The 24749-nt window shown below is 40.7% G+C and overlaps 1 protein-coding gene across 11 annotated transcripts in view; it reads left to right on the top strand.

Moving 5' to 3' along the window:
• TGFBR3 (transforming growth factor beta receptor 3) overlaps positions 1-24749 on the top strand; it is a 191509-nt gene that overhangs the window by 155911 nt on the left and 10849 nt on the right. For 5 of the 11 annotated variants that reach the window (XM_039486089.1, XM_039486084.1, XM_039486093.1 and 2 more), the window contains 8 exons: positions 1607-1929; positions 3506-3658; positions 6055-6195; positions 6316-6489; positions 11664-11963; positions 13387-13507; positions 21800-21841; positions 24138-24245. In XM_039486089.1, coding sequence (XP_039342023.1) covers positions 1607-1929; positions 3506-3658; positions 6055-6195; positions 6316-6489; positions 11664-11963; positions 13387-13507; positions 21800-21841; positions 24138-24245 — 1362 coding nt within the window. The remainder of the gene's footprint in view (positions 1-1606; positions 1930-3505; positions 3659-6054; positions 6196-6315; positions 6490-11663; positions 11964-13386; positions 13508-21799; positions 21842-24137; positions 24246-24749) is intronic. The other 6 variants (XM_039486091.1, XM_039486087.1, XM_039486092.1 and 3 more) reach the window with 4 other exon arrangements.

Genomic DNA, 24749 nt, shown 5'->3' on the forward strand with positions numbered 1-24749 from the left:
AAGTCTCTCATGGTTTCCCAAAATAGTTTTGGGGATCTCTGTCTTGTATCTGGAATGCCCCCTGACAGCATCCAGACAGATCAGAGATGCAGAATTGATCCCAGAGTTCCTTCTTGTAGTTGAAAACAGTCTGAAAAGTGCTTTTAACACAGCATGGGCTCTCCCTCTGTTGACTAAACAGACAAAGTTCGTATATTTTCCATTTTTGCTTAATGGCCCTTGCTTTGAAGTTAAAAAACCTTTAATTTACATTTCCAAGGCTACAGTCTCCAATGGGTAAATATAACGTAAAGACAATGTGATAGCCAGAAACAATCCTTCATTAGTTTTCATGTACTTTTACACATCAAGTAAATTCACATTTAAAAATTAACACACATTATTGGTTTAGGATTAATTAAGTACAAGGATAGCAAGCACAGGAAATAGACAAGTGGATACAATAACATTAGTATTTCCTTTTGATCTATACTAGCAAGTGAATTAGTTTGAACACACTATGACCTTTTAGCATTTCTTTGGTATTCATACACAAGTGAATTGCGCTATTGCTCTAATCTGAGCTGGTCTGCCAGCCTCCGAGAACTAGTGACCTGTTAGATAGCATCACAGTGTTTTCATTCATTAGCATTCACATTTAGGTGGGAATGTTCCAATTATAAAGAACTTGATGGGATAGAATAGAATACAGTTTGCGGATGACACTAAGCTGTGGGCAGAGGTGGATAAGCTGGAGGGTAGGGATAGGGTCCAGAGTGACCTAGACAATTGGAGGAATGGGCTAAAAGAAATGTGATGAGGTTCAACAAAGACAAGTGCAGAGTCCTGCACTTAGGATGGAAATATCCCATGCATTGCTACAGGCTGGGGACTGACTGGCTAAGCAGCAGTTCTGCAGAGAAGGACCTGGGGATTACAGTGGACAAGAAGCTGGATATGAGTCAACAGTGTGCCCTTGTTGCCAAGAAGGCTAATGGCATATTGAGCTGTATTAGTAGGAGCATTGCCAGCAGATCGAGGGAAGTGATTATTCCCCTCTATTTGGCACTGGTGAGGCTACATCTGGAGTATTGCGTCCAGTTTTGGGCTCCCCGCTACAGAAAGGATGTGGACAAATTGGAGAGAGTCTAGCAGAGGACAACGAAAATGATTGTGGGCTGGAGCACATGATTTACGAGGAGAGGCTAAGGGAACTGGGCTTATTTAGTCTGCAGAAGAGAAGAGTGAGGGGGGATTTGATAGCAGCCTTCAACTACCTGAAGGGGGGTTCCGAAGAGGATGGAGCTAGGCTGGTCTCAGTGGTGGCAGGTGACAGGACAAGGTGCAATGGTCTCAAGTTGCAGTGGGGGAGGTTTAGGTGGGATATTAGGAAAAACTATTTCACTAGGAGGGTGGTGAAGCACTGGAATGGGTTACCTGGGGAAGTGGTGAAATCTCCATCCTTAGAGGTTTTTAAGGTTTGACATAGCCCTGGCTTGGATGATTTAGTTGGGGTTGGCCCTGCTTTGAGCAGGGGGTTGGACTAGATTACCTCCTGAGATCTCTTCCAACCCTAATCTTCTATGATTCTATGATGATGATTTGATTTATTCTTTTCTGTTTCTAGAAGAGATGAATGATGAAGACCACCCTTTTCTTCCCCCAGAGCTGACCAAACTGCCAGATAACCCTCTACCTGCTTTGAAGGAGCCCACATTAAGCGACGGCCTGGCTTTTCCTTTTCACATTAACAGAGGAAGGCACGGTAAGGTGGGAGAAGGAATCTCCTTACCAAGGGATACAGAAGGCACAATAATGAGTCGTTTCTATGAGCAACTGCTTCAAGAATCTGAAGAACCTGAAGAGGTGCAGAGAAGCATTGATGTAGCCCTCTCAGTAAAATGTGATAACAAAATGATGACTGTTGCAGTAGAAAAAGACTCTCTGCAGGTTAGTCTGTGCTCTTAATCCCAGACTGTGAAACACTTTACAGAAGGCCCAATCCTGACCGCTGTTACCCATAGCCACATTCCAGATAACCCACAGATTGAAGGGGAGACATATGGCAAAATTTATTTCCCCCAATTCTAGATTCTGGCCTGTCCCAGAATTTGTAGACAGGTGGTTCTACAGGCTCTTCACGACTGGAAATGTGAAGAGGCAATTGCTGGATGCCAGAGACTAGAGATTGGGACTGTGATGGACATCCACTATGATCCATAAAAAATGGCATTTACAGCTCTCCTACCACCCACCATCTACACACAAGGTTGCTTGTGCCTTAGGGAGGAATAATTTGCATTGTGGATGGAAGTCTTGTACAGAATAAGCCTCTTTTTTTTTTAAGTTCAGTTTTGGCCAGACAGTGAAGTTCATACTAGAATGAAAAATACAGTAACTCCTCACTTAACATTGTAGTTATGTTCCTGAAAAATGTGACTTTAAGTGAAACGATGTTAAGTGAATCCAATTTCACCATAAGAATTAATGTAAATGAGGAGGTTAGGTTCCAGGGAATTTTTTTTCACCAGACAAAAGACTGTATTATATATATACACACACAGTATAAGTTTTAAACAAACAATTTAATACTGGTACACAGTGATGGTGATTGTGAAGCTTGGTTGAGGTGGAGGAGTCAGAGAGTGGGATATTTCCCTTACTGCTAAATGATGAACTAGCAATTGGCTGAGCCCTCAAGGGTTAAATCTCTCATTTTACAAGGCAGTGGTAATGGAGGGAGATATGCACATTTCCCCATTAAATACATGGCCTTGTTAATTAGATCAGCTTGCTGAGACCGCAGCTGCTGCAAGCTCCCTCCGTCCTGAGCCCTGGTGTGTCCCCCATGCTCTATGGAAGATGGGGTACGTGGGGTGCATGACCAGAGGTGAGGGGGACACCCTGACATTAGCCCCTCTCTTCCTTCCCTCCCCCCCACAGCAAGCAGGAGTCTCAGGGAGCAGCTCCAAGGCAGAGGGCAGGAGTAGCACATGGCAGTGTGGGGGAGGGACAGCTGCAATTGCTAGCCTGCTGGGCAGCTGCTGCACAGGGAACTTAGGGGAGTGGGGAGCTGATAGTGGGGCTGCCGGTCCACGCTGGTTCCAAGCCCCCACCAGCTAGCTGCAAGGGGCTGCTCTTCTTGCAAGCAGTAGACAAAGCAGGCGGCTGCCACATGACATTAGAAGGGAGCATTACACAACTTTAAACAAGCATGTTCCCTAATTGATTAACAACGAAACAACGTTAACTGGGATGACTTTAAGTGAGGCGTTACTGTATAGCTATTTTCTTTTTTTTACTCCATGTGATGCTTGTCCCCTCTATTGTTCCAACAATTAATGTCATTGTGTGACAGTATTTTGTAGTAAATGTCACAGGACATGCAGTTCAATGGCAGTCTTATTAATAGTCATGCAAAAATATATACGCTCTACTTAAAATAAGAGTATAACTTGTAAGTATGTATCTCATGCAATTGTATTTTCACTGAGGTTTCAGCCATTTATGCAATGTCATTGTTTAGGCTAATGGTTACACAGGAACAGAACTCTCACTACTAGATCCTGCCTGTAAAGCGAAGATGAATGGTACCCATTTCATTTTGGAATCTTCGTTGCACAGCTGTGGGACTCAACAGATAGACTATGCCTTGGATAACATAGTTTATTTTAACTCTGTGAGTATTTTACAAGGAGAGATGTTTTTCTTTGCTGTGTATTATTATGGTACAATAAGGCTATAAGGACCAGATTGTGACTGGACTTCATATGAGTATTAAGGAGGTGTGCCCCCTTCTCAATCTTTTCATGCCCAGGCTAGGGCCAGTCACAGTGACAGTCCCTGTACTCAGGAAAGTGCGAGGCTGCTCCCTCAGTGTGCTGCTGGGGGCACATGACATCCCAAAGAGAGTGGGAGGAGATGGGAGTGTGTTCCCCTCTTCCGCACTAGGCATTAGAGCAAGCTGTGCACTGTGGGGAACTAGCTGCACTATTCCAAAAGATGATGCAGCCTTCCTTCATGCACCATGCTGCTTGGAGAGGGAGGCACAAGTCTTCCCTGAGCTCCCTCAGGGCAACTCTGCAGTTCCCCCACACTACTGGCACGACTTAGCCCTGAGGTGGTATGGCAACAAAGATTTATGATCACAAAAGAAAATATAAATTAAAACTCCTGTAGGTAACATTTCTCTTCTATAACTTTGAATGAATAATCCTCCTGAAATTGAGGAAGTGGTCCAATCTGTGCAGGCTTCTATCTTGCTCTTTGCCATTCAGTGAAGGCCTGGCTTCTCCTGAGCACAGACTGCTGGTCATGGCAAATTATGTGGTGCTATTTTACAAAGGAACAAGTGCCCACTAAAATACACATTTTCACCTTTGTCCACTAACATAATACCTGAACCCAAGTCTTCCACAATGAAAGGTTGGTGGACTCTACCAATAAGCTCCTCAAATGTGCTTTCAGGTGTGTTTATTCTCTGGATACAGGAAGGCAGTATTGTACGCTGTTGTGTCACTTGTTACTTTTCACATGAGCATTGGCCTCATTACAAGTACATATTTTAAAATAAGTATTCAGTGCTCATCTATTTGTGTGCAAGACAGGCCTTTACTTCAAGTTTGAATCCATGTACAGAATTCAATTCCCCAACTTGGGTGCCCAAACAACTATTTGAATGGGCACTGTGGGTACCCCGATAACTAAGTACTGATCTGAACACCCAACGTGGGCCCCCCAGTTTGAAAATTGGTTTCAGAATTCTCATACAGCTGCGTACTTGGAATGTAATCTGGATACCGGTATGTAAGTGAAGAATCCCACTTTGCTTCTAGGCTTTCTACTACCAGTAGTTGCACTGTGAACTTGAATAGATATTGACCTGGCCAGGCCAGGCCAACAAGCACTAACGTGTTTTACTCTTCTGGGGGTTTTGAGCACATTATAGTATCTCTGGCAAACAAAGGAAACCCAAGGATAGTTACAGCCACTTGATCAGACCTAGCCTGGCTAAAACTATTCTGTACTGGCAAGACCTTCTAGCTTTTGACTTAGAGATGGACCCAAACCAAAAACCTGAATCTAAACACCCCCAAACTGTGGAGAAAATACATCTCAATCTAAACTTTATGTCTGGACCCAGTCTGTGTAGTGGGTCAAACCAAAACTGATCCAAGCACCTCTCAGTAAGCACCTCATTGGAGCTCCATGTCACTGTACAAGGTCCTGAGCTTCCAAGGGTTTGGGAGAATTCCCACTGAAAGGTGATTCAGCAGTCTGCAGAAATGGTGAGGTGTCCAAACAGTTCAGAAGAAAATGTCACTTGTTAGAAGCTGTACTATATCTGAGAAAACAAAGCTGAAGTTGTGAGAGCAGTGGAGGAGCAGATGGGGAAACACAGAAGCTCCTTGGCGAAGGTTAGAGAGAGAAAAGCAGACAGAGGATGAGTGGAGCACCAAAGAGAAGGTATCTCAGAGGAAAGAGAAAAAACAAAGTGGGGGAGGGGAAAAAGAGGGGTCAGGTAGGGGTCCAGAGAAGAGAGACATGTGAAAAAGGATAGCAAGTTTTCCAGCTTATGTCTTTTTTTTTTTAAAGGAGGGGGTGGGGGTGACACAGAGATTTTACAGGAGAAAATCCTGCTACCTGCTAGAACTTTTTGTGATTCTTCCAGGAGTCAGTCACTGAATGTTAGAAGGTATGTTAATCTATTTCAGAGAACCATTTCTTTTAGCAGTGTTGGATACAGAAATACCAGAAGCAGAGTGGGACTGCTGGTATGCTCATTTACATACCAATCCCCAGGCTGCTTTTCCAACATAGAGAGCAGTTTTACAGCAATACTGGTTTTGACCTCTGGGAACAAACTGAAGGTTATTCCACATATATAGTATACATACATAAAATGCTCAGTGCTGGGCTGCAGGGATGGCGTGCTTTCCCCAGCTGGTTGGCTGCCACAACTTCTTGGTCTTCATGTTGTTCTGAAGAAAGGAAGAAACAATTAACATGAAAAGAGAATCACAATCACCTTTGTAGAAAAGCTTTTAGTTTTCACTTCCCACTTCCTTTATGTAGATTGTTATTCAGCTGTCCTCACCAGTGGAAAGTAGTGGTTGGGAAATTGATGATGAAGATGTCGAATCGGGTGATAATGGATTTCCAGGAGACACTGATGAAGCAGATGCTACCTTTCCAAGCAGGCCTGAAATAGTTGTGGTATGTAATACCTTATATTTATATTGAAATTAAAGTTTTTAGCTTTGGGCCTAATTCTGCTCTCATTTCCATCCCATGGGGCAAAAGTTCTGGAATTTATTTGTATTTTGTTTGTTTTAGTTTAACTGCACACTTCACCAGGCAGAGGGTGGCAAACGCTCACCTAATCTTGCGCCTCCTGAACCCCCAATCAGCAATGTGACCTTCAACATGGAGCTTTATAAAACAGACCTCTTCTTCTTTCCCTCACAAGGACTCTTCTCCGTCGCTGAGAATGGACAGATTTACGTTGAGGTAACAAACTTTGAAAGGCTTTCAGATTAACAGAAATGTTCGGCAAGGCCATGTAAATTTAGCCAAGTTTGTGCTTGCCTGCAGTAAACTGGCATTATGTGATTGCCTCTCTCAGATAGATGTGTACTTCTGTGATTTCAGAAAAGGGACATCATAGCTTAATAAGACAGTTCTTTGTGGTGAAGACCAAAGAATCCTCTCAAAATGGGTAAATCCAACTAAAAGAAGTCTGTGAGTCTGATCAGATATGCAGTATGGAACAGTACTTGAATCTGGTCTCTTAGCTCTTACAGACCTTTATTGGATAATTACAAGCATCAATACAAAGAATTGTCAGTGAGGAATGAGTTCATTTTATACAGAGATATAGCTTAGCTACTTTTTCCAGGTGAAGTTATGTACAAAACAGCTATAGCTTCCTCTTCCCCCCACAGGTTACAGCTTCCCCTTCCCCCCACAGGTTACATGGTGGAGGAAAGGGTGTTAACGGTGTCGTCATAATTCCATCTCGCCTTTAAGCCACTTCCAGTCACATTTTGGTATACCAAACAGGTGTCACACTTCCTCTCTTTTACAAATTATTGTTTTCATTCAGTGGTTGTTAACATATATGCTGTGAAAATCTTTATATTGGATATGCATCTTTGTTGGTAAGATAACAACCAAGTAGAATGACAAGAGAATATCACAGGAACTTGCCCATGTACTTAGAAGACCTTAGGAAATAAGGTCCACTATATAAGCAAACCTTCTTTAAACAGAAGTACATCTTTCTAGCAGTAATTACCAGTGATGTTTAACAAACACATTTGGGAACAATATTCAGATATGATTTTTAGTACTTTCAGTTAGTGTAACAGTTCATTTTATGTGCTTCTGTAAATGTTTAGTTTCATGTTAGTCCTCTACCTATAAAAATTACTTTCTTTCAAATACTTCAGAATTATATAGTGAGAAATACACTAAAAGAAATTGAATCAAGGTTAAAATACATCAAAATTAGTTAAGGGTTTTTTTTAAAAGTAAAAGGTATTAGTTTTTCACTTGGACAAAGATTGTCAACTTCCTTCGGCATTCTGGGATGAATCTCTCTGGCTCTGGATTTGTCTGGTCTTGGAGTTATTTCTTCAGATACATACTTTAATTTCTTTATCACCTGTTCTGGGATGAGCTTGATTTTTTTCCCCTCTGTTTCTCCTTTCTGCATGGTGGAAAATTAGTATCTGTTTCAGGCATTTGTTCCTCCATCCTTCACTGATAGAAAAAACATTGTATTTTGTTTGTTTGAAAAATGTCTATCTCTTTCGTCAATAAATTACTCATGCATAATCTCTAAGGACTTGGTACTTGTCTCTTCTGCATAGATTCTGTTTCTATAAGAATTGTTTTCTTTATTGTAATCACTTGTGCATTTTTCCTTTATCTCTGCTTTGTTTTTTCTTATCAATATGTTAATTCTATAATCATCTCACATGCTGTCTCTGTAGATCTTGTTTCTCTCTTTTCTTATGTGGTGACTTTTTGCTCATCCTTGCTCACCTACTTTTCTTCTAAAACCACTTGTGTTACTGGATGAAATTCAAAATGTTATAATTCATAGAGTTTATGGCCAGAAGGGACCATTAGATCGTCTAGTCTGATCTGTATATTACAGGCCATTAAACTTCACCCAGTTACCCCTGTATTGGGCCCAACAACTTGAGTTTGCCTAAACCATATCTTCCAAAAAAGCGTCCAGTTTTGTCTGAAGACATCAAGAGATGGAGAATCCACCACCTCTCTTGAAAGTCTGTTCCACTGGTTAATCACCCTCACTGTAAAAAACAAAAAAAAAATGCCTCACTTTTAATTTGAAATTGTCTGCCTTCAGCTTCCAGCCATTGGTTCTTTTTATGCCTTTCTCCACTAGATGAAAGACCCCTCTACTATCTGGTATTTTCTCCCTGTTAAGGTATTTATACACTGTAATCAAATCACCTCTCGTTCTTTTTGATACACTAAACAGATTGAGCTCTGTCCATCACGTTAAGGGATTTTCTCCAGCCCTCCAATCATTTTTGTAGCTCTTCTCTGCACTCTCTCCAGTTTCTCAACATCCTTTTTAAAATGTGAACACCAGAATTGGGCGCAGCCCCTCAGCATCAGTCTCACCAGTGCCATCCAGATGGGAGTAGGGAGATAATTTTACCTATGCGTTACTCCCTTGTTTATACTTCCAAGGATTGCACCAGCCCTTCTTGCCACAGCATCACACTGAGAGCCGTTGAGTTGTTTGTCTACTATGATCCCCAAATCCCTTCTAAGTCACTGCTTTTCAGGATACAGTCCCCCCTTCTGTAGGTATGGCCTAAATTCCTTGTTCCTAGATGTATAACTTTGCATTTGGAGGTATTAAAATGCATTTTGTTAGAATGGGCCGAGCTTACCAAGGGCTCAAGATTGCTCTGTGTGAGTGTTCTGTCATCACCATCATTTACTGCTCTGGCAATCTTTTTGTCACAAATTTGATATTTATTTTCAGATCATTGATAAAGATGTTGAACAGTATCAAACCCAGAACCAATTCTTGTGGATCCCCACTAGAAACATATGAGGATTGTCTCACTGACATCTACTTTGAGATCTGTCATCCAGTTCTTAATCCATTTAATGTGTGCTTTATTGATACTGTATAGTGCTAATTTTAATCAGACTGTCATGTGGTACCAAGTCAAACACCTTACTACAGACTAAGTCTATTACATCTATGCAGTTACCTTTATCAACCAAACATAATATCTTATCAAAAAATGAAATCACAATTGTTTGACAAGATCTGTTTCCATAAAACCATGCTGACTGGCATTAATTATATTCCCATCCTTTAATTCTTTATTGATGCAATCCTGTATCATCTTTTCCATTTTTTCCCCAGGATTGACATCAGGCTTACTGACCTATAGTTGCCCAGGTCATCCCATTTGCCCTTTTTGAATATTGGCATAGCCATTGGAATATTGGATTAGGAGTCCTCTAATTGAATATTAGAGGACTCCTCCAGTCCTCTAATATTTTCCCCAATGTTCCAAGATATATTAAAAATTAACTTCAGAAAGCTAATCTTCAGCCAAATCTTTTTGGACTCTTGAGTGCAAGTTATCTGAGTTTGCAGATTTAAAAAGGTTTGGTCCCATAAGATGATGTTTAACATCCTCTTTAGTTAGAAAATTGTTCATCATCCTCATCAGATGCAAGTGCATCATCCTGCTTCTTTCCAAATACAGAAGTATTTATTACACACTTCTGTCTGTCTTCATCATTAAGTGTTATCATCTACATCTGGCAATGGGGCTATACCACTGCTGGCATTTCTTTAGTTCATCACATATATTTAAAAAACTCATTATAGTGCTAAGCCCTGCCAGCCATGGATTTTCCCCTCATATCTTTAGCTTCCCTTATCAATTGTCTTCACTTCATAACTTCTAATTCTTGTTGCTTACACTGTTTTCCCTATCTGTTATATACTGTATTGCTTTTTATTTCTAATTACTGCCCTCACTTCATCGCTGAATCTGTACCAGGCTCTGGGAACAGGCATGCTCAGTCCTTTCCGCGGATATATACCACTGGGACGTGGGGGGAGGGATTAAGAATGGACATGCTCAGTAAATGATACAGGCATCTAGGAACTCGGGAGGGCATGAGAACATCCATTGTTATGAACAGAACAGTTATCACATCTAAGAGGTATTGTTACTGACTTCATTTATCACCTTTAAATGTACTTTTTAATGTAAGAATATCCCATGAGATGAATGGGCCAGTTCACACTCTGAGCCTCTTATCTGCTGCAGAAGGGTGTAGATTTTGCATTTATCAACACCAAATTTCATTTGCTGCAGTGTTACTCATTCACCTAGGTAGTTTGGATCTCCCTGAGGAAGCGTCTGCCTGGGTTCATCTAGGAAAGTTACTAAGGGAAATCAACCAAGTCATTCAGACACAAAGTGACCTTGGGGCTTGTCTACGCATAAACCACATCTGTCCTTCCTACTGCAACTCCTTTTCATTCAAACCATTTCGCCTTTCTTCTTTTCCACCATGTGCCTGTCTGATCCTCACCCTCTATTTCCTGTTCTTAATAACGGATTGTTTCTATTGTTTAGATGCTTCAACCACTTTATCTCCAATTAAATTAGTGGTTTTGCTCTGCATACTTAGAGGGAAAAGGAGAATTTTCTGTGCAATCCACTGGCTTCAGTCTGAGATTTCTTTCTAGACTGTAGAAAAGTTTGGCAGGTTCTCCATTGGATGTATGCAAAACACATGCATGCATGCATATGGCACATTTTTGTGAGTAGGATATTAAGGCTAGTGAGACTCTTCATCATGCTGTTCTGATAATTAGGGGCAACACTCCAGTTTTTATAGGAATAACATGCTTAATGTGCATGGAAAATGTAAATGTACCTGTATAGTTTTTTTTCCCCCCAAATTGCATTGTGGCATTCGTTTTCCAGTTGGGCTGAATAATATCAGTGCACTGAGGGTTGGGAGTGGGTTTCCTCCTCCCCCTTAACCCCCCCAAAAAAGACTAGAGAGTTGCGGTGTTTGTAGCGATCACACAGAAAATATTACAGCTGCATAGCTTCTTGTTAGCCTGCTCCTCCACAGAACTCATAAGCCCCACTCTTGCTTCAAACCATAACCTCTCCACTCTGCCTCTGCATTCCACTCTGTGTGTGCGTGTGTTTATATTTAAGTGAAGATTTATGCAGATACAGCAGTGGGGAAATTGTAATCACCTCCCATAGCCTTCTACTGTGGTTTGTAAACTTATTGGAGGAGTGGTGTTAGTGTCCTCCCATTTCCCAAAAACGCAGTTCAGATATAGCATTCATTCTATTGAGTGGGCCTACTTTTCACTGGATATTTCAGGTGAGTTGGCTGAAGTACAGGGAGGGTTGACCCTCCAAAAAAATTACATGCTAGGACAATGACTAAGTTGGATTTGAACCCACAAAACTTGTCGTCCATCCTTTAAATATTTCCTAGCCCATACATCCTCACAATTTAGGCTTGAAATATTTGATTGAAACTGGCATCTGAAAACCACATAATCATCCAAAATGTGAATGCTGCTAACAAAAATACCACTGCTAAGTTTTTAATAAATTGTTTTTCATATGCAGGTTTCTGTGACGAAAGCTGACAGAGCCCTGGGTTTTGCAATCCAAACATGTTTTGTTTCACCATATTCAAACCCTGATATGATATCTGATTACACCATAATAGAAAACATTTGTCCTAAAGATGAATCTGTTAAATTCTACAATGTCCAGAAGGTGGACTTTCCTATACCACATGCACAGATGGACAAAAAGAGGTTTAGCTTTGTGTTTAAACCTATATTCAACATCTCATTGCTCTTTCTTCATTGTGAGCTGACTTTGTGTACAAATAAAGAAAAAGACACGCAAGGACTGCCAAAGGTCAGTAGTTTATTAACTTCCTTAAGCTTTCAGATTTAGATAAAAAATGAGAATTTTTACAAGATAAGTTCCAGATCATAGTAGTTCCTGGGATTAACTTTTCTATTTGAAGATTTTATAGACTTAGATTAGTGTAATTAACATTTTATCAGTGGACCTGATAATTTTTATAGGTTCTTTTTACTCAGAGCTATGCTAAATCTTGATCACATGGTCGACATTTTAAAGTGGAAAATGTAAGTAAGTGGTTACATGAGGTAAACAGAGATTGCTTTTCATTAAGGGAGTGGTCCAGATTTCTCTGTTCTATTCAGATAAAATAGCAATAGGATAAACAAAATTAACATTAATTTTCCAGAGTCTGCTGAGATAATATTGTAATTGTTTTTGAACATCCATATGTGAACTGTAACGTTGGCCCTTCTCAGGAGGACTTTGATGGGAAATAAGTAAATATTTGCATTTGTTTTCCAGAGTTGAGTGTGGTTACTTTTTTGTATTTATAGTAAATACTCTGTATTGAATGTTCACTCCAATATATTTAAGTAGAATTAACATTTCCTGTTTGCTTGTTGTGAGACTGCTGCCTAACTATTACTTTAAAAATAGTATATAACTAAAAATACATCCTTTTTGCCAAAAAATGAACTGTTAGGTATTCTGACTTTATTCAGACTTTTGGGACTTACCTGCATAACTTTCAAAATTTGAGTTATTTGTAGTAGTTCTTTAACTTAAGAAAAGACCTGTACATTATTGATCTATATATGCAGCAGTGAGCTACAGAACTGGCCCCCAGATTTTCAAAAGTGGACTCTATTTTTGTGCTTGTAAATCTGTGTGTCCAAATTTTTGTATAGAAGCCTGGATTTGAATATACACACAGCATTTATACATGAAAAATCAACTACTCAGTGAGTATAAAAGCTAGCTGTGACAAGTGAAGGTACTTTTGGAAGAGAGCTTTTTGAAGATATTGACCCTCTATGTAGTTAACATCAGCCTTTAATATCCTAATATGCAACTATTACAGCAACAATTCAATAGTAAAACTTCCATAGAATTTTAAGTAATGTAGCACTAAGGCACGTTTACATTTTAAGATGCAGCTGAGAATAGGGTAACCAGATAGCAAGTGTGAAAAATTGGGATGTGGGGGTGGGAATAGGGAGAGCAATAGGGTCCTATATAAGGCAAAGCCCCTAATATTGGGACATCTGGACATTTTAGCTGAGAATAAGTTTTCTTTGCCAGTATATTACATAGATTGTTTTTTGGAGGGTTGATAACGTTCAGATCTCCTGTTTCTCTTTAGTAAACAATACTGAGCAAACACTGATAATGAGGCAGCTGTGCAGCTGCTCTGGCTGATACTGTATTTTATTTTGAGTGAATCCCTGACCTTAGATGTTTCCATCCACAGTGCATTCCTCCTGATGAAGCCTGCACCTCACTCAATGTTGATATGATCTTGGCCATGATGCACAATAAGAAAACTTTCACCAAGCCCCTTGCTGTAATAACCCATGAAGAAAAGCCAAAAGGTACCAACATACCTTTTGAACTTCTTAACATAACTTTGTTGCATTACACAACATATAATCATTTGTATTGCGAAAAAAGATAGCTTTAGGCATATACGGTTTTATATTTTATAAGGTACTCTTGTTCTTATTAAAGCTGTTCATTTATAGACATTTGTGTGGCTCAGTCCACCATCTTATCTGAATGCCCGGAGTTACTGTTTTATGGGAAATGTAATTTGGCTGCTGTTGAGAAAGGAATACTCTTCCTATGCTTTACAACTTATGGTTTCATAAGTATTAATATAGCAGAATTGCTTCTAGCAATTCATTCTTGTTTGGAAATTGAAAGCAATTCTTTACTATCTGCTGTATAATTTCTTCTTTGTGGCTGAAAATATTTAAGCATGGTAATTGCATTGAAATTTCAATGTATTGGAAATATTAAAGCTTGAGGGGTTTGTAAAGTAAAGGGTTAGCCACAGGGAAACCAGCTCCACTAGACGATTAGATCTGTAAGTAAGATGAAGAGGTGAAACTGTAGTGTTTCATTAGTTTTCTTCTGTTGGGGTTTGTTTAACTCATTTAGCATTTTTACAAAAAACTTTCATGACTCTGTACTTGGAATGTGTCGATTCCTGGGTGCTGTGCTGCTTCTACGGCACATGATTCTTTGTCAAATAGTCCATTTCTGCCATCTTCCCAGCATAAGCAGTTAAAGGAGGCAGCATTATGGCTCCACCTGCCAAGAAGTCTGGAGGCAAAGGGACTGACAAGGTCTGTATAGAAATAACAGCCCATCCACACTTCTTCAATTCTTTTGTCTCCTTGTTCTTGTAAACATGAAGCATTTGACTTAGTTCTCTTCCTTTAAGAAAGGGAAAGAAAAATCTAAACAGTAAAGAGAAGAGGTTCAGGAAGAAAGGAGAAGAACCTGGGTAGCAGATAGAAAACTCTGTTTCTGTACTAGATGCTCTGAGCGAGGGTGACTGAAAAGGTCTAATCCAAAAAACAATCCAGAGTCAGCAAAACCCTCACTTAAATCCATTCTTCAGATTTTTGAACTGATTCACTTGTAATCAATTGTCTTTTGTCCAGGGAGCTCCTTCAGCCTCCAATAGCCTGTCTGATGCTGTCTCCCCACTGCAGCTTGCTCTTGGGAGATAAGGACTTTGCTCTATCCTCACATCCCTGCCAGCACCCACAATTCTGTAGCTATAGGCCAATTTTTCTGCTGCCTTGGGGCTATGAGCAGCTCAGGCATTGCATCTTTGATACTCCTATCCGTCTCCCCCCTGTTGTTGGGTTACAGCCTATGCCTTTGCTGCCAGTGCCACTCACACTTCACAGGAACTCTTCTCTGATGGTTCCACTTTGATTCCATGGTGCAGCTTTTCCTCCATGGCTCATTCAAACAGCTGGGCCTACCCTCCTTTCTAGCAATCACCTGTACCACTCCCTTCATATGAGGATCCACCTCCCCAAACTGGCTGCTCTCAGGCTTACTTAAAGCTAACCATCAGAGCCATCCTACCCATAATCCTGCCTTTACTGACATCTCAGATTCCTCAATCCCTGTCTGGTGCAGAAAATGCTCCTGTGCTCCAGGACAATAGCCAGGAAGATGACCCAGGTCCAGCCCCACTTAGTTCCAGAACCCTGACACCATTCTAGACCCCCTTTCCTGACATCCTGCTCAACTGCTTGTGATTCTGAACCTTTGTACTCTGTCAGTCTTTGGTGTGGAGAGCCCCAAAGCTCTGCCCAGGAATGAGAGTTTTAAACAGGACCCTCTTCAGAGGTTCAAGTTGCCTTTTTTCTCCACCCTTCTAGCCTCAGCATCATCCCTGCCCTACAGAGGCTCCCTGTCCTCTGACAAGCCTCATAGGGTATTTCCCATGTCCTTGGTGGTCACTAACACCCTCTTCCCCATCTCAGCATTCACTCTCTTCCCCCTCCAAGCCCCATACTCTGAAATATGACAAATAAAGCTAAACTATTTTCTGGTAGCTTCCTTCCAGGTACTTGAATACTTCAATAGATTATGCCCATTTGGCTTGAAGGCTGGAACAGAGTTACATGCCAAATCTAAGGGTTTGTCTACATATGAAAATTAATCCAGAATAAGGTAAAGTGTGAATTTAGAGTGGATTAACGATGACTTTAAAGCAGATTAACTCCATATGTTGACACTTATGTTCCAGAATAGGGATGTTCGAATTAGCTTATTCTGGAATAAGAGCATCCACACACAGAGCTAATCACGAGCAACTCCCCACATAGACAAGCCCTAAAATACCTGGACTTTTTTACTGGGGTAAAAAAATCTTACTTTTAAGGAAGAATCCCCAGAAGCTCACTAAAACAAATATTCCAAGTTATGTAGGAATCCTTTTTACTCAGCACGCTAGACACTTCTCACCCTTTTAAGCTGGTTTCCTAGAAGCAGCTTCCCTTTCTCAGTGCATAGTCCCTCCTCTGCTTTCTCTTTCAAAGCTTGGAATATTCTGAGTGTGGTTGGCCATGATGACAAACAGGAAACTTGTTCTCACTTTTCTAACCTTCCTTCCCCTATGAGTAGCCATTTCCCCACCATCCTCTTTCACACTCTCCATCAGGAGAACATCTTAAATTTTGTGGGGCTGCATTCTACCGTGACAGCTGGGGAAAAGACACTGATTGCAATTGCAAGAGAATTCTCCTTATCCCCCAATCATTCAGACTTTTCTGGCATGATGTGTATGCCTTTTATTTACTTCTCCCCCTTCCTCCTTGCCACCTTTGCTGGTGGCAGACTTTCAGAGTGTGCACCTCACACCCCAGGCTGAGAGAGTGGTTGCTTGTGAAGCAGAAGCTTAGTATTACTCTCCTGGAGCTCTAGGCAATCTCCTAGTTCTCCAAGCCTATGAGTGTGTGACTCAGGACCAGCAAATGGTAACTATGGTAACCAAGTAATGATAGCCTATGTAAACATCAGGGCAGTATCAGTCGCTTCTGTTGCAGGACTTCTGAAGGACACAATCCTGTCTCCACTCATTTCAAGCAGTATATCTTGCAGGGAAAGATCTGCTCTACTGCAGACTGACTCGGCAATCACCAGCTAATTCCCAGAAAGCCAAGTATTCCTGAGGCTAGGTCTACACTGGGGTGGTGGTGTTGACCTAAGATATGCAACTTCAGCTACGCGAATAGCGTAGCTGAAGTCGGCGTATCTTAGGTCAATTTACCTGGCCGTGAGGATGGCGGCGAGTTGACCGCTGCCACTACCCCATCGACTCCACTTCCGCCTCTCACCGCGGTGGAGTTCCGGAGTCGATGGCAGAGCGATTGGGAATTGATTTTATCGCGTCTAATTCGATCCCTGATAAATCGATCTGATCCGGCGGGTAGTGTAGACATACCCTGAGTTTCTGCCAGCACCTCTTGTGTCCCTGTTAGACCCCATAGACCAGTTCAGTTTGAGTCAGTGCCTTGTTCCCTGTTACTGCTCCTGGGTGCATCCCCAAAGCTCTATACTCAGATGCCTTTACCTGTCAATGGGCGAGGAAATTGGAGAGCCTGCCCTTTTCCTCCAGCTCTCCCTGATTAAGGAGTTATGAAGAAACCCAGGCAAGTCAGGGCATAAGTAATTTTTCCTTCTGCTGACTTCCAGGTTATCTCATTAACACTCAGCACCACAGTCAATGAAACTGGTGATGGAGAGAAGTCTCCTCTCTTTCTCAGGCATTCATTGCCTTAGCCTAACCAGAGCATACCCATACTGTCCAACTGCAGAGAGCCTGAACTTTTAGATTAAGAACTTTCTGGAGGTCATAAGCTTTCTTCTGGTGGATGGATAACCTCCCTTCATAATTTGAGCTTTTTCAGGACAAAGGCAGCTTTTCATCTTTTGGTATTTGTCCCAAAAGTGAAAATTAGATTTCATGTTGATTAACCCATTGTTTTACCTACACTGTGTCATAATTTGGTTTTCCCCTGGAAAAAAAACTAAGCTTTATGCCCTAGATAGGAAACAGACTGTGTAGTATTATAAGACTTGTATTGATGGTTTTAGAAAAATGAAATAGTCAATTAATTGATTGGACTCTAAGAGGAAGATGGCCATCAAGATTGCTAAAATCAAATGCATTCTTTTGGCATATGACTAGGCCACTCACCCACTCCAGACCCTAAGTGGGATTCAGCAGAGAACTATTCTCTGTGTAGAAACTAAGCTGTAAATGTTGCTTCCAGATCCTACATGTTTGTGATGGATCCTGTGTAGCCACATGGTGTGTGCTTTTGACATTTTAATATCTTATTTCAGTGTTTGTACATTTATGAGAACATTTGTTTACATTTATAGTGTAGTAAATGCAAGTTAATACAGAGGGCTCAGTTCTGCCCTCTAGCATAAGCTACAACTCTAGAACAAGTCAATGAGAGTTGTACCCACGTATCTAAAGGCAAACTGGATCTAGCAGGGCAGATCCTCAGCTGGTGTAAACTGTCATTGTTCCATTGAAGTCAATGGAATTCTGATAACTCACACCAGCCGAGGCTCTGCCCCTGTGTATGTATAGAGAGATGGGAAAACAAGAACTGTTATGACAGCTTCATCTTATGTGAATGTATTTCTTACTGGGGCCTTTCTGACAACAGCAGGGATGCACCTTTGAACATTAATAAAACATTTGCATTGTCCATTCTCTTTTAGCTCTAGCATGGTAGTTTAGAGGGTTTCAGTAGCTTCACTTGCAGATCAAAATCTTCCATTTGCATGCAACGTCTGTTTGAAATTTTGGAATGCTTTCCAGAGAGAGTCAGAGGATGGGGGATCAGAAATCCTTTAACCTCAGTTCTGCAGTGCATGCTTTTTAGTGTTTGAACAGCATCTGGTACCATGGAACATTGCTGGGGGACATAAGCAACAATTGTTTTTGTTTAACTCTGCAAGGCAGCCCATGTTTTTACATGATTCTTCTTAATGCAAATTAAATAGACTAAGAATTAAAAGCAAGTATTTGATTGGTAAATGCAGTACAATTAAAACTATGCTTTTGGACCTGATTCTGTACTCTTTCCTCAGCAAAACTCCTACTGATCTCCGTGTTTACCCATTCCTGACAGAACACATTAAACTGGGTAACCGATGTTTATCCTTCAGCAAACAGGTTTACACCCAGAGCTCTATTCTCCTTTTGGGTGTGCGGGGCTGTGTGGGCAACTCCCATGGATAACTTCAGCTGGAGTTATATCTGTATAAAGAGTACAAGGTTTAAGGGTATGTATTCACTACCTGCCAGACTGGTGGGCAGCGATCGATTTATCGTGTCTAGTCTAGATGTGATAAATCAACCCCCGAGTGCTCTCCCGTCGACTCCTGTACTCCTGCTCAGCAAGAGGCGCAGGCAGAGTCGACGGGGGCGCAGCAGCAGTCAACTCACCATGGTGAAGACACCACGGTAAGTTGATCGGAGTACATCGACTTCAGCTACGTTAGTCACTTAGCTAAAGTTGCGTAACTTAGATCGATTTCCCTCCCCCCTGCCCCGAGGCCTTAGCGTGTAAAAGTCAAACCAGATTTACTAGGAGACAGTTGCTTGATAGACTCTATTGTTGCATTGTGGGAGATCTTGTCTAAATGTTTGGTGGAACTCTTCCCAGCATATTGCAGATTTTGAGCATAATGCACAACTATTAGCACCGTAACATCTCTGTTACACATTGAATCAAATGGCCCTTTTCTAAAGGCTAACTGCTGTGATTGACTGCACAGTGAATCTGTAAGATTGAGAACAAATTATATTGCATTACTAAAATAAGAGTATTTGCATCTTAGAGATGTCAATTATCATTTGCTTTGATGTGGAAAAGGCCAGCTTTCATAGGTATTGTTACAAACCATGTTATTGGAACTATTATGTTATATCTGCTCTGTAAGCCAAATGAAGACACTTGTACGTTTGACATTTTGGGAGCCAGCACAAATTGTTCAATGCAAAGGTGTCTGTTTTCCTCTCCATACATCATGCATGTGACTTCCATTGACTATAATGGAAACCATGGCTGTATATTTAGAGGAAAACACCCCCCTCTAGTTTGCATTTTGCTTTATAGGTTTTTACAAGCTTGCTTCTTCACCTTATTGTATCAGATTCCCATGAAACCGCCTAAAAAAGGCCAAACAAATTTAAAAAAAAAATATTCATATCCTGGCATCTCTAAGTCACATCTGTTCTTTGGCATAATTTAAATGAAAGGTGTAGAAAGAAACTTATTTAAAGTCTATGAAATCGAACTTTTCAACAGAAGAGTATATGTCCATTTCACTATTTGTTCAATTTATTCAAGATGTGGAAAATATTGATTTTTTTTTTCCAGTGAAGGGAGCAAGATCACAGAAAAGAGGTCAAGTGCTCAACCGACAAGCACTTTTCCTAACCCAAGATATAGAAAACCATTTGCATTACTTATAGCTGGCGTCTCTTATTTTAAAATTATACACTTTTCCTGAGCGCACTCACCCCTGTTGTGTTGCACAAAGCTGCAGCAAGCAACACACATTAATGCCAAGGAACTGGATAACTAATTCAGTGAATTGGCAGTGTTGTTTGTTGTTTGGCAACCTTCCTATTCTGTGGAGAGGCCAATGACAGAATTAGCATGGAAAATTAATTCCTGTCACCACTGGAGACATTCGGTTTAGTCCAAGGTTGGGATATGCTAGCTGGATATATGGACAAACTTATAGTGCTGCTACCCATGTTGTACTATTTCACTCTCTAGTGTTTCAATCCACTGCCTTTCATAAACATTACATTCATTTATACTTCTGCTTTGACTTCCATTTGATAACTTGTTAGTATATTCACAAACAAAAAAACTTACATTTTGAGAAAGCTAAGGCTGAGATATTAAAAACAATAACATATTCCAAAATGCATGAATAAAAAAAACCACTTAAATCAGGAAACAAATTCTTAAGGTCACCCAAAAAACCTTAACATTGTCCCAGTTTCCCCAGCCTTGTTTTAACCTGCTTGTCTAGTCCACTTGCCATGGATGATGTATTTAAAAAAAAAAAAAGATAGTCACTTGGTAAACTACACTGCTTTAGTTTGTTCTTGGAGTAAATAAAAATGCTTTGGATATTGCAGGTATGTGTTTCTGAGAGGAAAATGTAATGAATCAGATACAGAATTTTGGCCAACTGGTACCCTGTGTAGTTCAAGTCAGTTAATGCAGTTGCTACTGAAGAGGTTTGAAACACTAATCCTGGCATATAAATACATGCTGGATAAACAATAAAAAGAAAACTAATAACTTTCAATATATTTTGAAACTTCTAGAACTACTCTTGCCCCTTGATAAAAGCAAATTTTTTCCAGTTGTGAAAAGATATAAAAATGTGTCATTACAGTACCTTGCCAAATCTTGTCATAGTGGAAGCATGTGGTACACTCAAACATGTCAGAATTTAAATTATATCCTTTGGGCAGCTTGGTGATCTAGAGATTGCAACATGGGTTACCAAAAACAATGTTTGAATTAGAAACCCATATCTGGATTCTGGCTCCTCAAGTTGGCCTGGGTATCCTGAGAGGAAGGGGGCTCCTGACATCTAATAGTTCCTCCATGGAGATACCAGGCATATATATGAAGAAGGGATACTAAATAAGAGAGAGAGTAGGGGTAATGATGCATTTCTAAAGACAGTTTTGTATTTCTTTCCGTTCCATGTTGATGATATTTGATTATTATTTCAAAATAGTAGCTTTAACATCATAGCTTTGATCTTTGTCTTCCAATATAAATAAGATAGAATACCAAGTAATTTATGCACATCACAGAGCACAGTGGAAATGTACAAATCAAAACATGTGCATGTAGGCTGGTCAGAACAGGGTCCATCATATCTAGAAGCAACATTTCCAAGGAGGGGAAAAGTGGGGCTGGGTCTTGAAATGATTTCATGTGCTAGTCTCATGGCTAGAGACGGGAAACAACTTCAGCAATCTGAAGGAGTTGTTGCAGGTGAGAATTGATGACAACTGGGTGAGGGAGGTTTGCACAGCATCTGCCAGCACTCTGTAACATGCTGCTTGCATTGTGCTATGGATATATTCCTCTGAAGACTAAACAAGATACAAATGGATTTTTTACATACTGATCCAGGTTAATAAATTCTGACAGGATTTCCTGAAATGCTACTAATACATTATGCAGCATTTAAAGACTTTCGTCCCAGTGAGACGCTGAAGATTGCTTATATAGTGTGTAGTACTACTATGGCGCATCATGCAACTAATGTGTTTTTTGTTTTTTAAACAGGTCCACTTGCTCACAAGCCAAAAGGTAATGGGATGCAGCCACGTAAGTTATGCATATATGTCTATTTTGTTGACCTAACACAGGAGTTCTCAAACTTCATTGTACCGCAACCCACTTCTGACAACAAAAATTGCTTTATGACCCCAGAAAAGGAGACTGAAGCCTAAGCCTGCCCCAATCCCGCCGCCCTGGGCAGGGAAGGGGGGGAGGGGCGGCAAAGCCAAAGGCTGAATCCCAAGAGCTTCCGTTCTAGGCAGGGGGTCTATAACCTGAAGCCCTCAGGCTTTGGTCCTGGGCAGTGGGGCTTGGGCTTTAGCAACCCCATTAAAACAGGGTCACGACCCACTTTGGAGTCCTGCTCCACAGTTTGAGAACCGCTGATCTAACGACTTCCAGACAAAAGGTTAAGTCAAAGAGAATTTATCGTAAAGCTTTTTAAACTTAGAACAGAATTAAGTCTTTGTTTTTAGTATGGCTGGGGACAGTATCCCAGATCCTCAAACATAGTTAGGCACATGACTCCCAGGATCGGGGCCATTCCCACTAACTTTCAGAGAGAGGAATGCATGAGGGGAGAGCAGTAGTTTGTATAGGTGATTGCAGTACTCCATCATCCAACACAACCACAGATGTGATAAAATGTGGCTCTGACTTTCACTCTGAGTTCAACATTAGCTTCTCCAACTCCCCTGATGCTGAAAATCTCAACCATGCTAAAGGGCCCAGTCAGCTCTTGAGGAGAGTGGGTAGCACTAGAAATACATCGCAGATGGGAGGGAAGGAAAAATGATAGCTGAAGGGTGAGAATTTAGAAAGTGAAGAGTGAAAGAAGTGAGGGGAAAGAGCTTCTCTCTTTGGGGCTTGGAACTAGATTCACACAAGGTGGCACAGGGAATGATAAAATTTACCTCCTTCCACTGGGCTACCTGTGTCCTGCTATGAGTGAGACCTAGCTGTCAGTGAACTGCATCTTAAGGCAAGAAGATGATGAGATGATACAGTTGTAGAAGAGGCATCTCTGTTTAACAAACACAATTACAGTTTGGATTTAAAATAACCAAACATGACCAAGTGACGCAGAAATGGACCCATGTCAAAAATAGGAGAAAACTCCAGTGAGCCACTACCTGGGCTGTTCATTCTGTCCCAAATCTGGCTGCACATACTTAGAAAGGGATTCTGAAGAGCTCCCTTAGTGGAAGCAGGGGTCTTAAAGGTATAGTACCCATGCAAGTGCACCTATCAATGACAGAGGGAAAGCAAGTAGAGGTGCTGCTGCCTGCCTTTTCGAGGGAATTCTGCTGGATGCAGGAAACTAGGTAGGAAGAAGTTGAATTGGAGGAGATCTACTAAGCATTCCCTGGCCAGCCTCCTCCGTGTGCCCCTCACCCACGAACACAGACCCTGGGGTGAATTGGAGTCTGTGTTCAATCTTTTCCATTATTTACTCAATTACTAAAAAGTTATTCACTAGCTTAAACTATTTCATATGTCTCCCATAAACATTAGAAATACTACATCTGAAATTAGTCATAAGAAAAACTACAAAAAATAATTAATTCAGTATGAGAACCATATTTAGGTGTCTTTGATCAAAGAGAAGAAATATACAAGACAATGGCTGGAAGTTGCTATAATTGTGTAAGTAACATTTGGAGCCATACATTCAGGAACCAGATGTAGTACCATACAAACTATACTGCATAAAGGTCCCCTCCCCTTGAAACTGTTCTATTTTTGTGATCTGGAATTAATTTGTTATTAAGAACATTGCCAAATATGAAAAACAATTGCTCCTATTTATGTTTTTGCTGACTTTTGAGCTGGCACCACTTCTTACTTAACAGCGCTTCCGTTCTCCACCTAGATATAGGGCTGAAGTTGCAGAGGATATAGAGTAAAGTTGGCTTGAATGGTAGGATGTGAATAAAAAGTAATCTTTTAGTAAGGCTTCACAGCCTTTTGAAATATATAGTTAAGTTAAACCTGGCATTTAACTGAAAACAAAGAATAATTAACAAGAAACTGAGAACACTTTGAATTCATTCCGGTTTTGCTAGATTTGGGATGTTTTGAGCTGAGTTTTGCTTTGTGACTCAGAACTGTTTGTTAAACTAAAGACATTCTTCATGCTCACCTCTGCAAGCATGTGCATTGCTTGTCCTCCTTAGACACAAATCACAATAATCTAAGTATCATGGGGCTTTCTTTTCTTGCGTTTAAAATGATGGTTAATTAAATATGAAAATGTCACAAAACTCTGTGTGAAAAAGGGAGGAGGAATTTTTAAAAGTACTATTCAGCATTCAAAATGAAAAAAACTGATTTTTATTTGTAGCAGTTTTCTATGGTCTGGACACTCTGACTGTTGTGGGCATCGCCTTCGCAGCATTTGTGATTGGAGCACTGCTGACAGGAGCACTGTGGTTTATCTATTCTCACACAGGTTAGTACAGTTGTTTTCACCAGCTTCCATTTGGCATAGCACATTGCAATGGAGGCAGTGAGATCTAATGCTTATGAGTCAGGAGACTAGGTCGTCTTTGCTGCTTTCCACGTTCTCCCTAAGGCGCTTTCCAGTGACTCCCCACAGCAGACTGAAAGTGTTAACTGCGTAGCTGTATCTGCCCCTCTAGGTAATGGAGGGATATTATGTCTTTTGATATTTTGTTTAGAAATTGGGAGACTTTTCGACTGCTAACCGTGAAAACTTACCCTGGGATCTGAAAGTCCAACTGAGATTTTATAGCTCATGTGCCATCACCAATAAAGATTCTGTAATTGGAATTTAGTTAATTCTACTGATGTGTGAGCCAGAAGAGAATCCATTAAATCTTTTTAGGTAGTAAAGTAAGCAGATGTGACTTTGACTACACACCAGAAGCAGATCAAATGACTAAAAAGACGCCATATTTACATAGGCCCTTTTCTGACTACAACTGCAATTTAA

Source organism: Mauremys reevesii, linkage group 8 (genome assembly GCF_016161935.1).
Source record: "Mauremys reevesii isolate NIE-2019 linkage group 8, ASM1616193v1, whole genome shotgun sequence".
In the NCBI taxonomy this organism is placed as follows: domain Eukaryota; kingdom Metazoa; phylum Chordata; order Testudines; family Geoemydidae; genus Mauremys; species Mauremys reevesii.